Source organism: Panthera pardus, unplaced genomic scaffold (assembly GCF_024362965.1).
Source record: "Panthera pardus isolate Hobbes unplaced genomic scaffold, ASM2436296v1 HiC_scaffold_5, whole genome shotgun sequence".
Taxonomy (NCBI): domain Eukaryota; kingdom Metazoa; phylum Chordata; class Mammalia; order Carnivora; family Felidae; genus Panthera; species Panthera pardus.
Genome location: NW_026526980.1, coordinates 2141148 through 2155315, shown reverse-complemented (window position 1 = coordinate 2155315; position 14168 = coordinate 2141148). Strand labels below are relative to the sequence as shown.

The 14168-nt window shown below is 43.1% G+C and overlaps 1 protein-coding gene across 41 annotated transcripts in view; it reads right to left on the bottom strand.

Annotated features, from left to right (window-relative positions):
* Positions 1-2090: 2090 nt before the first annotated feature.
* The window catches only part of RBFOX1 (RNA binding fox-1 homolog 1), a 2061409-nt gene continuing 2049331 nt past the window's right edge, over positions 2091-14168 (bottom strand). For 13 of the 41 annotated variants that reach the window (XM_053894472.1, XM_019468825.2, XM_019468813.2 and 10 more), the window contains 2 exons: positions 6456-6531; positions 2091-4919 (listed from right to left, as the gene is read on the bottom strand). In XM_053894472.1, coding sequence (XP_053750447.1) covers positions 4797-4919; positions 6456-6531 — 199 coding nt within the window. In that variant the 3' untranslated portion in view covers positions 2091-4796. Of the gene's footprint in view, positions 4920-5853; positions 6086-6455; positions 6532-14168 lie in introns of those variants that run through there. The other 28 variants (XM_019468832.2, XM_019468835.2, XM_053894474.1 and 25 more) reach the window with 9 other exon arrangements.

Sequence of the window (14168 nt, the reverse complement as noted above, 5' to 3'; positions counted from 1 at the left end):
CTAATGTTAACTACTGCTTTTGTTATCTATACTTACATCCCCATATTTGGACAGGGCAGGGACTCCGTTATAAATCAGCATTTTAGGAGATCATTATCACCCTCCTCACCATGTGCCAGGATCAAACTAGTTCATTAATTTTTTTAAATGAATATAGCCTTCCATACTTTGTAAGGAGAAAATAGGAAGCCCAGACTCAACATCACCACTACAACCACAGCCACCATCACTCTGAGTAAAGCAGCAGAATTTTCGGAAGAGGGCATAAGCTTCAGGGTCAGATTTTCATGCGGAGCCTGGTTCTAGGAGTTGTGAGACGTGACTTTGGGCAAATCATATGATGCATCAATCCTTATCGTCTTTATTTATAAAATAATGTCTTCTAGGAACTGACAGAGGGCAATGGAAAATGGACCTGTACAGCCCTCTACATGAGGTGTTTACGGGAAATTCTTAAAACGGTGTAGTTAGTAAGTCTATGGAGACCACCTGCATTGTGGGAAGAGGACTGGAGAACAAAAGGCAGCCTTTGGCACTCGGGGGTGAGAGTGCTCATTTCTAAAGTTGGAAGCCAGAAGTTCTCAGTGGGCCAAGAGAGACTGCCCCGCTTCGTCAGGGGGCCCCTTCTGGAATGTTGAACTTGCCACTTGCTCGCTGCATGACCTTACACCCTAAGAGCGTGCAACGCTGTCACATAGATTGTCTTATTTATTCTCCATAACAGTAGTAAGAGGTAGGTGTTGTCACAATCCTGAATCATGGAAGAGGAGACGGAGACACAGAACTTTGGTTTAACTTGCCCTGGACCGCAGCTAGCAGGTGACTGAATTAGGATTCAAACCCAGAACGGCTTTCAGACACTGCATCTTGTTTAGTCTTTGGATGTATTAGCAACTTGATAGGGATAGTAAGATAATTAAATGAGATAGGATTAAGATATTAATAAGATACCTACGTGGGGGTAGATGACTCAACCCTGATGGTCACAGTGAGCACTCAGTAAATGGAAAGTGTAGGCCTTTTTCTTATTTTTCATCCTTTTTCACCCAAGCCTGCCCAAATTCTATCAATGGCTTGAACCTATGTTTCATTTGAAATGCACAGCTTTTTGGAGGGTACCCGAGTGGCTCAGTGGGTTAAGCGTCTGACTCTTGATCTCTGCAAAGTTCATGATCGCATGTTTCTCACGGTTTGTAAATTTGAGCCCCATGTCGGGCTCTGTGTCAACAGTGCAGAACCTGCTTGGGATTCTCTCTCTCCCTCTCTCTGTCCCTCCTCTGCTCACACACACTTTTTCTCTCTAAACAAACAAAAAAATAAAAGAGAAATGAACAGTTTTTATTGTTGTTAAGTTTATTTAGTTTTGAGAGAGAGGGCACGTGCACAGAAAGGGCAGAGAGAGAGGGAGAGAATCCCAAGCAGGCTCCTTACTGTCAGCATGGAGCCCGGTGCAGGACTCAAACTCATGAACCGTGAGATCATAATCAGAGCCAAAGTCAGACATGTAATGGACTGAACCACCCAGGCGCCCCTGCTGTGTTGTTTTAAATCAAAGACATTAAAAAAAAATTTTTTTTAATGTATATTTTTGAGAGAGAGAGAGAGACAGAGTGTGAGCAGGGGAGGGGCAGAGAGGGAGGGAGACACAAAATGTCAAGCAGGCTTCAGGCTCTGAGGGGTCAGCAGAGAGCCTGATGCGGGGCTCGAAGTCAACAACTGCAAGATGATGATGACCTGAGCCGAAGTCAGACGCTTAGCCGACCGAGCCACCCAGGCGCCCCCAAAGACTGACATTCCTATGCTGGGGAATAGCTCAACTTAGTTCTGTTTCTTTTTAAACATCACTGGTTAGTCGCATGGACTTGTCTGAAAAGATGAGTGAGAAGGGAAAGCCCTGTGAGCCAGACGGCCAGCCCCTGTTCCCTAGGCACCTGGGTCTGCCGGGGGCATGGGGCAACCTCCTGCTCACCAGGGCAGCACCACCCCCCTACCACTACCCGCTGTGGTTCTAAGCGGCAAGGCTGTGCGTGCAGAATTTACCGTCCGCCGAACACACACAAGCACAAAGACTCAGAAGGCCAACTCGCATGTACCTTTTCAGACTAAGCTTTTATTTTTGATATTACAAACCAGTTTTTCTTTATTCACAAACCACTGTAAGTGATATAAACACTAATTTCTAAAGACAGATATACACATTTTCTGGGTTTGCAGATTGCGTGATGTGTGTGTTAAGAAGTCACTATATGCCACACATGATATTAATCTTTTTTCCATAATTCATAATAGCAATAGTTATTTAGATAAATGAAAACATTCCAAATAAATACTGTTTAAAAAAATCCAAAATGTCTGTTTACATCTCTGACATACATTTTTAAAATGACTTATTGGCATCTTGGCAGAGTGCCTGGGCAGAAGGTTCTGTAACATCATTTGGCACTCACTGTTCTAAATGATTTTATTAAAACTACATACAATCATGGGGGAAAGTACAGCTCATTGATGGAAATCAAAACTGCAAAATAATTTTACTTTAACCAACACAGTTAAGAATTCTATGTTTGTGATTCCAAATACAATGCAAATTCTGGATTTTGACATCCGAGGCAGTCGGGAGAAAGCTTTGCAGACTCCCGAGGCCCCCTGCTCCTTCCACCTTTCTCCCCTCTGGGGCAGGATGCCGTAGCATTTTAATAAGCAGTTTCCTTTAACCCCATCCACCAGGCACCCACTGTCCTAGCACTGCTCTCCAGGTGGGGGAATAAGAATGTCTCTGCGATGCTATAAAACACCCCCGTGGCCCCTCCCTCGCCCCCCCCAATCAGGCTGCCGCAAAGAACATGTTACATGCTTCTGGCTGCTTAAGCGGTTCCCCCCTCCCCCTTCTCTCTTTTCAAGATAACGAGACTCTGTCTTAGATATCGAAGCTACAGAAACTTTGTTTTCAAATCTTGTGAAACTTTATTGATGGTTTAATATCCAACCAATCTTACTGCATGCACGTAGGATGACCGAGAGGAAGCTGGATCACAAACACTTTTTTTTTTTTTTTCCTTTTTTCTTTTTTTTTTTTTTTCCTTTTTTTTTTTTTTTTTTTTTTTAAGGTTTTGTTTGGTTTTGTTTGAAAGCAGAGTTGTTACAGCGGGTTGGCAGGTTCACAGCGGTGAGTTGATAACTTACTGAAGTGCGCGCCTGCACGGGGCCGGCACTGAACACGTGAAGGTTGAACTATGGGCGGCCAACTACCCGGGCAGCTTGCCGCTGGTTTTTTTGTTTTTTATTTAAATACAAAAAACAGGAAGACCCGTGACAGATACCCCAACTTAGGTTAACTTTTGTAAACAAGACAACATGGAAAGAGTTCAAACAGAAGTACAGACAAACTGCAATTTTTCGGCTGTGTCACTCTGGCCCTGCTTCACAGGCGGGGGACTTTGTTCTTCCGGGATGAAGAGGGCGGGCCTATTTTTTTTTGTTTTTTGTTTTGTTTTTTTTTTTGCTTCCTTCTGACAAGTGTCCTGGGCCTTGGAGACGGAACTAAAGATCCTGGTTGAGATAATCGTTGGGGACCAGGAAGAGTAGGAGGGCAGGATCTCACGGACTGAAAAATTGCAGGTTGCTCACACAACACGGTCATGTTTCAAAAAGTACCAAGCTGATGAAAATACCATGATTATCTCTACTCAATGATTGCAATACTTGTAAAATGCTTCTATAAATCCGAATATGATTATCATGTAATTCCATAAAAATTATACATCTGTCTCTAACAGTTGTTTACTAGGCTAAAACTAAAGCTTCATAGACTGTTTCTAGAACTTAACAACTCCACTGCACAGATGTAAATTTTATACATTTTTTTTTTTAACTGGTACAAAGGATTTAAGTTTTTATTACTTTCTTTTTTTTGGAAAAAAAGAAAAAAATAGAAACAGTGCTTTTTATCACCTTTTTATTAATGTTATTTTTTCCCTCCCATAATATAAAAGTCAGCAATGATATCAATAATTTATTATACTGGAAGAAATATAAAAAGAATGCTTGTTGATGGCCTAACTAGCAGTTTTTGCCTAAATAACTAGCGGCTGGTTAAGAAGCTGAATACTGCCGGGTGGAATGGTTTAAAGGATGGGTTTGTACAGCTTCATTCAACTTGGATGCAAAAAGTGCTTTTAGAAGCACCCCCTTAATAACAGAACCTTTGGCTTGAACTCAATGAGCAACTTAGAACCGCTGATATATGATTGTTGGTGCAGTGGGTCATTTAGATTGATCAGTTACTATATATTTTTTTCCTTTTAGCCCAAATCCCAGTCCTGATCCCCTAAGACCCTCCCACCCTTCCCCATTCATAAAATAAAATAATGCAGATGCAGTTAAAAAAAAAAAAAAAAAAAAAATGACTACTGTAGTCACTTACACTCTTCCCAAACAGCTGATAACCCCAGTAGCTTGATATTCAGCATATATAATTCATTTACATGATATAGCACTCTGGATATGGCCCTAATCCAGTTTTAATTCATAGCTAGCATCTCTCTATTTCAACCACAGAAAAACTCCTACAGCCAGCAACCAACTACGGAACCTTCAGAAATTAAAGACCCACAATATTAAAATACACAGAACAAAATATCTGAGGTATAAGATAAAAAATGTAATTTTTTCCCTCTTTTTTTTTTTTTTTAATCTTTAGGGCTGCTAAAATGATGCGTTACTGCATGTATTGCAACACCCAGGCCTCGGAAAGCTTCCTTTCTCCCCACACTGGAAGGTTTTAATGGTTTTGTCATTTAGTATGGAGCAAAGCGGTTGTATCCCCCTCGGTATATACTAGCCTGCAATGAAGAAAGAACGAGACCCACATCATCAGCATGGCTCCTAGTCTTGGCATCAGTCAGGGGTGCAAAAGCATTCTGAAACAAAGCAATTTGAGGGGTGTGTTTTTTACATTTTTCCTTTTGCAACACGTGCGTCATCAAAAAAGACTAATGTGAAAAATAGACACTCAAAAACAACCAAAATGGAGGCACCCTCTACCCGTCCCAGCTCATTCTTGGCCAGTCCTGACCTCCCCCAACAGCTCCTTCTAAAGAAAGGTCCCTCCAAGACCAAATGCGCTCGGCCAGTCCTGCTAGCGAGAAGGTCTCTGACACAGGCTGGACAATGGAACAATTGGCCCCTTCTCTCTTGGTTTGTTTGTTTGATTCATTACTAGGACATTCTGTCAGGAAAAGCTCAGTCTACACTCAAGAGGCTGAATATAGACAGCTGATTGGATGCAGTAATTCAACTCTCCTTGCCAACACATTCCTCAAGTGGGCTAGGTGTTGAGGCAGAGTTGCTGAATGCAAAATCAGGATGAAAATTTAAATCAACTGCTTACTTGACTTGGCTCAACAACCTGGATGGAATTTGCTCTTGAGAGGGGAGTTTACAGATGAATTGCTTGATGTAATTGAGCTTGTACAAAATAATATGTTTCCAAATCATGGCTGAATTTCTATGACCAAGCTCCAGTGACTCATCTGGCCATGGCTTTAGATGGCTATGAGGTGGCACTTAGCTATTTACTTTTTCTAGAAGTATTGGCGATTCAAATGAATGCCTATGGGGATTTATTTTTAGGATAAGGACTGATATTCTTGACCCCAAGCAGAAAACTGCATGCCAAAAGCTTTGTAATGATTGCATACGCTCTCACGTGATGGGCACGTCTTACTGTACTCAAGAGTTTTAGTGCATAGAAGTTTGAACAAGTACAGGCAAATTCACCCCACCCTCACCTCCCATTTTTGCCCTCCCCCCCACCCCTCCCAAAACAAAAACCCAGACCCCCCCCCAAAAAAAAAAAACAAAAGACAACTCCCAAACCCAGCTGATTCCTTCTAATTCCTTATGTACTAGGCACACACACAAAGTGTGCCCCTCTCTCTATTTTCTTTCCTGGGCGACTATGACTTTAAACATGAATTGTAATAGGGGAGGAGAGGCAGTCAGATTCTCAGCTGCCTGACAGCAGAGGTCTGGAAGTGTGCAGCTTAGCTCCTCTGAAGTCTGTGCTGGGGCTGGAACCTTGGGGCTATGTGAATGAGCAGCAAGGGAGGGAAAAAAAAAAGAAAAAAAAAAGTTCTGCATTGACACTGCATTCTGTTAGTGATGGATTTAATTATCAAAATGACTAATTATTCCATTAAGGTAAGTGCTCTGCTAGGTGAGACTTGCAAAATTAGAAATATAATAACTTACATGCACTACATTGCCAAGAAATTAAGACATTTATCAAGTTTACCGGGAGGATTAATGTGGCATTTTAGCTGCTGTTAGCACAAGAGACAAATTCAATTAAGGGGAAGTGAGAGTACGTCAACCGTCAACCCGTAGTAAGGTCCCAGCTGGGGGAAGGGAAGGGAAGCAGGAAGAAATGAGGAAGAGGAGGGACTGGTACTCACCATGGCACCAACGCTGTAGGTGGGGGCTGGAGCAAGTGTGTGGTGGTAGGGGTCGGCAGCATAAACTCGTCCGTAACTGAAAGGAAAATGCAGGTGAAGATTAATCCATTATATGCTGTTACAGAGTCATGATAACAACCATAAAATACAAAAATACCAAGACAGTGCAGAGGGGCCCTACTCATTTTCAGAGAGAAGCCCGTCTGTGCCCAACACATTCTTCTGTCCATTTAACCTTGTGTGAGATAATATTCACTTTCCTCTCTCTCATTGAACCATTTCTACAGAGGTCAATCACAGGGCTACTGCCGAGACTGAGGCAGGCAGAGGAAACAACTTGAAGGAGTGGTTTCAAGAAGCCCAGCACCCACAAAGGACATGTTACTCTCAAGAGAGACGGTCTTTTCTCCTAATTCAGCTGCTATCGATCAGGCGAGACAAGGTGGATCACAAAGGGTAAAGTGGCCTGGTCTGTGCAGTTAGGGGCCAACGTCTCAGAAGAGGAAAAAAACAGATGTACTGAAGAGGAGGATCCTTGAAGGGTGTGTAGGACCTTTCCGCACCACATGAGAATTAGTCTGATTTGATTTCGATACTATCACCCCAGATCGTCTACCTCATCAATCTCTGGTCAGGTTCTAGGAAGGGACACATTTCAGACAATGTTTCTTGATGATGCGATCTCATCTTTGAGTTTTTCTATACCTTTCTCCCACCCTCCTTCCTCTACTGCTACGCCTTCTAGCACAGGCTTTGGAATATAAACGAAGACGAGAAGGATGCCTACTGTGTGTCAGGAACTGAACACAGCAACAAATCAGAAATTAAGATTCAGAGAGTTTAGGTTATTTGCTCAAAGTCATAAAGCCAAACAGAGTCAGGACTGATCCTTTAGTTTCTCAGGGCAACCTGGATGCTCGTTCCAAGGTGTCAAGAACCCCTACTTGAATGACCTTCTAAGTATCTTCTTTGAGACAGTTTGAACGTTGGTCTTTTGGTAATGATCAAAGCTGAGGTGCAGGTTAAACTGGGTTAGGTTCCCTGGAAGCACAGTCTGAAATGGAGATTCTTGTGCACATGCCTTGTGGAGGAGTGCTTTCAAGAGGAGGACAGAGAGGTGAGCAGGTTGGAGCATGAGAAGAAAGATGTAAGTATGTGGTCTGGAGACCAGCTTCTACCTGATCCTGCAGAGTTGATCCTGCTTGGGGGCAAGTGCCTTGGTTTTTAATGCCCATGTAAGGTAAGCATCATCTGTGGGCCTCCTTAAGGAATGGAGGGTAACTTCTGAGTTAAAATGACTCTTGGGCAGTGGGTAGGTCTCCGAAGGAGGCAGCAGCTGTGTGCTATTACCAACCAACACAGCCGCTGGAGGATGCATGTACTGGCCACTAAACGGGATCTGTGCCAATTATCAACAGCTTGTGACTCTTGGACTTTGCTTTAAGGAATGAAGGAACAAGGTAGGAATAAACGTCTGTATTATCAACCTTAAGCTCACCTCTCAACTTTTAAAGTCTCATTTGCATTTATTGTTATTCCTTTCCTTTCCAATCTCTTCCCCATTTTCCTTCCAGTCATCTTTCTCATGGTAGGTGGATAAGAATGTACTGGATGGGTCTCATTTAGTTGCTCACATCATGGAGCCTGGGACAATGGGAAGAAGCTGGAGTGAAGGACCTTTAACTCGTAGGGTCTGAGTTAGACCCCAAATGAGAAAAAAAATTTTTTTTTGATTATACCAAATTCTCATTACAAATGTCTTACTCTTATTAAACACACCCTGCCTGTTTCAAAGGGCACTGAGCTCACATGAGGCTTTCTGCTTCAACACTGTGGTCTCCTCATTTTCCAAAGCAGTGACAAGAATGGATGTTTCTTTTCTGAGGTGATTCTCTCAGGGAAAGTAACGGTCAACCCCCTCTTGCTTTTCATTTTTTGGAACACCCTTGATTGATTTGGCTCAATCAGGTGACCTTCAGTCAACAATGCTGTCTCTGGGAGGAAGAATGGAGGTAAGTCCAAGACAGAAGGTGTGTTAAAACCAGAAGAAGGATGACATTTTTGAAGAAATCGTATATTCATGGAGGTCCCTCATGAAAGCTGGGCCTCTGCCCATGTAAGTAGAAGTAGATGTGAACAGGGGTCAAAGGACATGATATACGACTGACGCTGATTTTCATTTTGTGAGAAGATAGTCTGTCGTTGGTCTAGAGAAAAAAGAAACTGCTAATCGGATTATTTTAATGCACTTTCACCCAGGAAAGCTGGTTGTATGAACAGGACATAAAATGCAAAGATAAACTGAAAAGCCTTGCTCTGCCAAAGCATCATTTTGATGGGATTTCTTCAAGACAAGTGTGAAAATGCCCATTTAGAGAAATTAATTTTTTTTTGTTTTAATTTGGGGAATGGTTTTACTGTGGCAAAAATTTCCTCTTTTGGGGAGATAATGTATCCACAGTCTGAATGTTTTCAATGAGAAGAGAGCTCCCACCCTTGCCCTCCACATACTTTAATGGCAAATTCTTTTTTGACTATAACACTGGGCAGAGCTTCAACCTTTGTGGAAAACCCAAGGTAACAATTTGGCAGCATTCTCTTCCAACGCAGAAGAAAAATACAGCAGCACTGAACTATTCCTTGTAAATGAGCAGGCCCCTTTTCTCCTCAGGGTGACCTCTACCTTCAGAATCCGATGGTTTTATTATGATTAATAAATTTCATTTCCACAGAGGAAAAGGGACCATGTCAGCTCAAACTGAAAGCAAGGAGGCTTCTTTTCAAATGCTAATTTCTAAACACGCCCTTGTGTGACACTACAATTTAGACACAAGGTTATTAGGGAAGACGTGGACTTGAGCACTACTCTTGCAGCAGAAATACCAGGCACGTCAGCGACCTAATGTCCTCAGGGCTGGCTAAGCACAGCCCAAAGGAAAAATGGCAATTCCCAGGGACCTCAGTGGGAGTGATGGGAAAATGTCTTACAACTGCCATGTTATGACCATCCTGCACATATCCTCACCCTCCATGACACCCATCCCTGGCCAAAGTAGACAATGGTGCAATCAGGTCATGATGCTCTCTGTGTCCCCACAATGTATCCATCAAAAATTACAGAAGGAATCTTCCATGTGTCCACTTTACTCCCTTCATGTTACCACCACCTTAACCTAACCCATCAATGTTTCATCAGAAGCAAAGCCACAACAGCCTTAAATCTTGTCTCTGTGGTTCTACTCTTGCCTCTTCAAACCACAAGCCATTTATATCTATAACAAATCTACTTCTATCATATGCTATCCATCCATCAGCCATCTAGTTAAATATAAATCTAAACACATCACTTCCCTGTTTAAAACCCTTCAATGGTTTATAAAGCCCAAATTTGCATGTGTTGCCCTGCCCTTCTTTCAATCCTGTCTTATGTTTTCCTATCCACCCCTTGCTCACTGTGCTCCAGGCACATGACTCCAGGCCTCATCACTGCTCCATGAACACATGCAAATTAATTCTCTTCTTACCGTCTTGGTACTTGCCCACCCTTCATGTAACATAGCAAGTCTATAATAATTTTGTTTACTTACCTCTCTGATTATTTACCGCCCCCCCCCCAGGAATGTCAGCCCCATGAAGGTTGCGTCAAGTCTATTTTGTTTGCCTTTTTGTCTCCAGCATGTGCCAAAGAACTGGCCACAGTGCAGGTGAACAAGGGGCCAAGCCAATGCCACTGCATGACTAAAGGCAGCAAGAGGGAGGAGTAAACAGGAGAGAAGTATTGTGTCAACAGCAAAGAGTCTTCCAGATAGGCTTTCTGAAGATACCAGGTCAGCTGCTCCCAAAGACATTCAAAACCCTTAAGACACTCAGAAGAAAAGTTTCTGGGGAGTCTGAAGATACAGAGTGTGTAATTTCACATCACCCCTGAGAGTTCACAGAACAGTGGCCAAGTTGCCATCAAGCTCATCAAAATCCTTCAGGGAAAAGCCAAACAAACAATGAAGTAAGAGATAACAGCTTTGGTGGTGACTTCACCACAGCTTGTAGCCATGCCATCATGAACCTACGTTTTTTTGACCTTAGCAACAAGTGAAAAGCAGGAAGCCACCCATGGTGCTAGGGAGAGGAGAAGGCATGAGACAAGAAAGCCCAAGGTCAAGTTCTGCCTTTGCAATGTCCTTACTCAAAGACTAGGCAAATCGTTCTCCCTGAGCCTCATTTTCCTGTTCATAAAATGGTATTGTTGGGTTTGAGGCCTGCCTACTTCACAGATGAAGTGCATGAAAAGAAACCAGGTACATTTTAAACCACTCTACAGATACAAGAGATTGTGATGCAGGGGATCAGAGTCCGAGTTTACCAAGCCAGGCTCTCTCTCCTGCCCAGATCTCGGGTCTGTAGAGGCAAGGGAAGGATTCTATTCTAATATGATCATGTGCAGCTCTAGCAATCAACCTACAGATACTTCTGGAGTTAAGCACTACCTAATTTAGGAGTTACAGAGGTAGTTAAAACTGCTGCATTTGGGCATAAGGTTATGTTGGAAAAAAACAAGTAACAATGCTGCCCACTGAACGGGGAACTCAAACTGTGTAGGTTGAAGTGCTTTGCCAATTCTATTCAGAGATGCAAATATTACTTATTATTAACATCTAAATCTCACTGAAACAAGGGGGATGCTAATGAAATACGATAGAGCTGTGCTGGTACCACACCAGCATTCTAAGAGTGAAGTGATTTTCTTACAGGGACATAGGAAGGACACTAATTAATTTCACTGCCTGTATTTTACTCTCTATCTCAGTTGAGAGCCTTTATACTCCTAGGACCTTTATTCTTCCTAGAGCATCACTTCTCCATGCCTTTGGTCCCAGAGACAGCTTGGGGAAACCCTGGGGAGCAGAAAGGTGAGTGAAGAACTCCCCCAGAGATGGAGTTCACAGTTGATGGACAGCCCAATTGCAGCAAGAAGGTGTGACAAAGAAGTGTTGCAAAGTATGCTTCCAAAAGAGTATGTATTCTGACCCCTGGGGTCTCTGCATCGCTGTTAGGGACTATAGTGTCCTCCTAATTATGTATCTAAGACATAGTCTACAAGGCATTAGGGAAAATGAACCCATGCAACACAGTATGCAAAGGGAGCACTACACCATGACCCTGTAGTTGTAACAGCCTGCCCTTTGGAGAGCAATGGTGTAGCTAAGGGATGTTCCTCTGCACTTTCCCGTGGAGGGTCAAGTGAGGTCTGGACCCTTGCATGGCTCACCCCAGTCTGGGCATCTGAGGCAACAGGTGAGAAGAAAGACAGAAGTTAACCTGCACAAGAAGACGGATCCCCACCTACCCAGATGTTCATCCTGCTTCATCACTCTGCTTTCTTGAGCTTTTCCAAATGAAAACCAAAGGGCTTTTTGAAGAAAGCCCTTTGGTTTTCATTGTTGCTGGTGTAATTCAATCAGTTGTTGTTTTCCTCCCATCCTGAGAGAAAGCATCTGGGATATGTGCTTCAGATCAGGCATTCTTTGCATTTGGGAAAATGCTCTGCTCTTGGCAATTCTCAGTGGCAAAAGGAGCCACACTCGTTATCAGTCAGGAAGAGGAAGAAAAAGACTGATGGAAGGCATGTGGGTTTTGGAATCCCTCAGCTCTGCTCCAGCTATGGTTCCTTCCCTGATCCAACTGCAAATCAATCCATTTTCAAAAAGAGAGTCTTATGGGCATTTATACTTTCCAACTCGCCCATCCCATACTCATCACTAAAAAAACATTCAGCAGAACACAGTAAGATCCCATGGTCCTACTGAAAGAGGTGAAAGACTGACAAATCCCTTAATGATTTTGGACTGCAGGATGTGCTAGGTCCCCTTGGCTTGTGGGGTTTCTGTTAGCTAAGGACGCAGACAAAATTCCTCATTTCAAAAGATGAAAGAATGCAACCTAGAGTAAGGCGGTCACAGAACGCCCTTCCAATTCCTTCCTGATTTAAGGTAAATGGGCTCTCACTTTCATGCATATAAACATGTACCATGCAAGCCCTCCTTTCTCAAATCATAGAACCCCACAACTTACAGGCTGTACAGTCTGGGCTGCCATAATGTGTACTGGTGTCAGAAGATATTAAGATACAAATGGTAATCATGGCCAAGGTTTGGGGCAAATCTCCCAGGGTCATTCGTAGCAAGGACAGTGAGCTTATCTCTCTTCACTGCAAAGAGACAGGGAAAAACTGGTGCTAATCTCCACAGGAAGAAATACGAGGACTCCCAAGACCTCAGTCCACCATCTTGGATTGCCACAGGAGGGGAAAAATCTTGACCGTCTCAGGATGAGAATCACTTGAGTGTAATGGGAAACAATTTAGAGATAGATGGGTTAGAAGGGGATGTTCCTATTCATGGAGACTCCACTGAGGTCTGAGCTCTCACCGGCTCTGTTGGCCTCAGTGAACATGTTTGCTAGGGAAACACTCCTTTTTGACTACGATAACCTCTCTAGCTTTAGCCTAGACCATGACTTCCACATTTATAAACCATGGAGGGTGACCAAGCTTTATTCTAAAAGGTCTCAAGATACATGAGAGAGGAACTTAACCAGTCCCACAACTCAAAATATCCAGAAAAATCACTTCAAATATAGCAAAACCTCCAAAAAAGGACATGAGTAGAAATGGAAGAAATTCTCCAAGTGAACAACACAGAGTTGTCTCAACTGGACTCTGACATTTCCAAATCCTGTTGCCGCTCACTTCCTTACCCTGGATTTGAAATGGTTACCTTCACTAATCACTTAAGTACAGTTTTCAGCCTCATGTTTTCTTTGCTCAGAACCAGTAAAGAAAGCATCTTATGGGCTCTCTAGCTTCTAAATGGGAAGCCACATGGTTTTCTCATCCGAACTGTGTCTACATAAGTATGCACATAAATCCAACACCTAGAACATCTGTGAGAAATAGATCATACCACCCATGGCAAATCAGATGGCATCACCCTGTACCCTGTCCATGCAATCAGAAACCTCTTCCAATTCTGAATCCCAACAGAACAGGTCTGAGATATTAACCATGATTCTGGATTCATCAGAGCAGAGTAGCAGCCACTACGTGGGAGTGGAGAAGACACAGTAAATCCTGCTCTTGGCCAAAGACCCAGAGCCACACTCTCTTTAATGCCAAGCTCAAGGCCATCTTTCTCTTAAAAATGCTGTTTCACCTTCCTTGTGTCCTGACAGTTGCTCTACCAAAATCACTAAGAGTTTCCCATCATGCTTGGAAATCAACATGGTGCCCCAGATAGGGTTTAACCTACTGGGGGAACCACAAAGAGTAATCTCTGAAAGTTTATCTCCTCTCTGGGCCACTTCCTCCATCTGGGAATGGAAATAATGGTCCACATTGACTGTATAAGGCAATAGTGAGTTGAGATGAGGGTTACCAGTTAGTCAGCAACCAAATGGGTGTCAGTTATTGATGCTATCAAGATGGTTAGGATTACAGCTTTTGCCTTCTGTCTATTCCAGGTGGGGTCACAACACTTAAAGTCCATGGCGTCCATGTGTCAAAACTACCCCTGAAGTCAGCATCCAGAGGCCCCACACCCTATGTAAGCAGATCAAGGATTCTAAGAGGTTAACTAGCACGGCAAGAACAACTAGCATGCCCACGCACACACAATATACTCTCACTTGGAGGCAAAATGGAAACATAAAGTCAAGAAG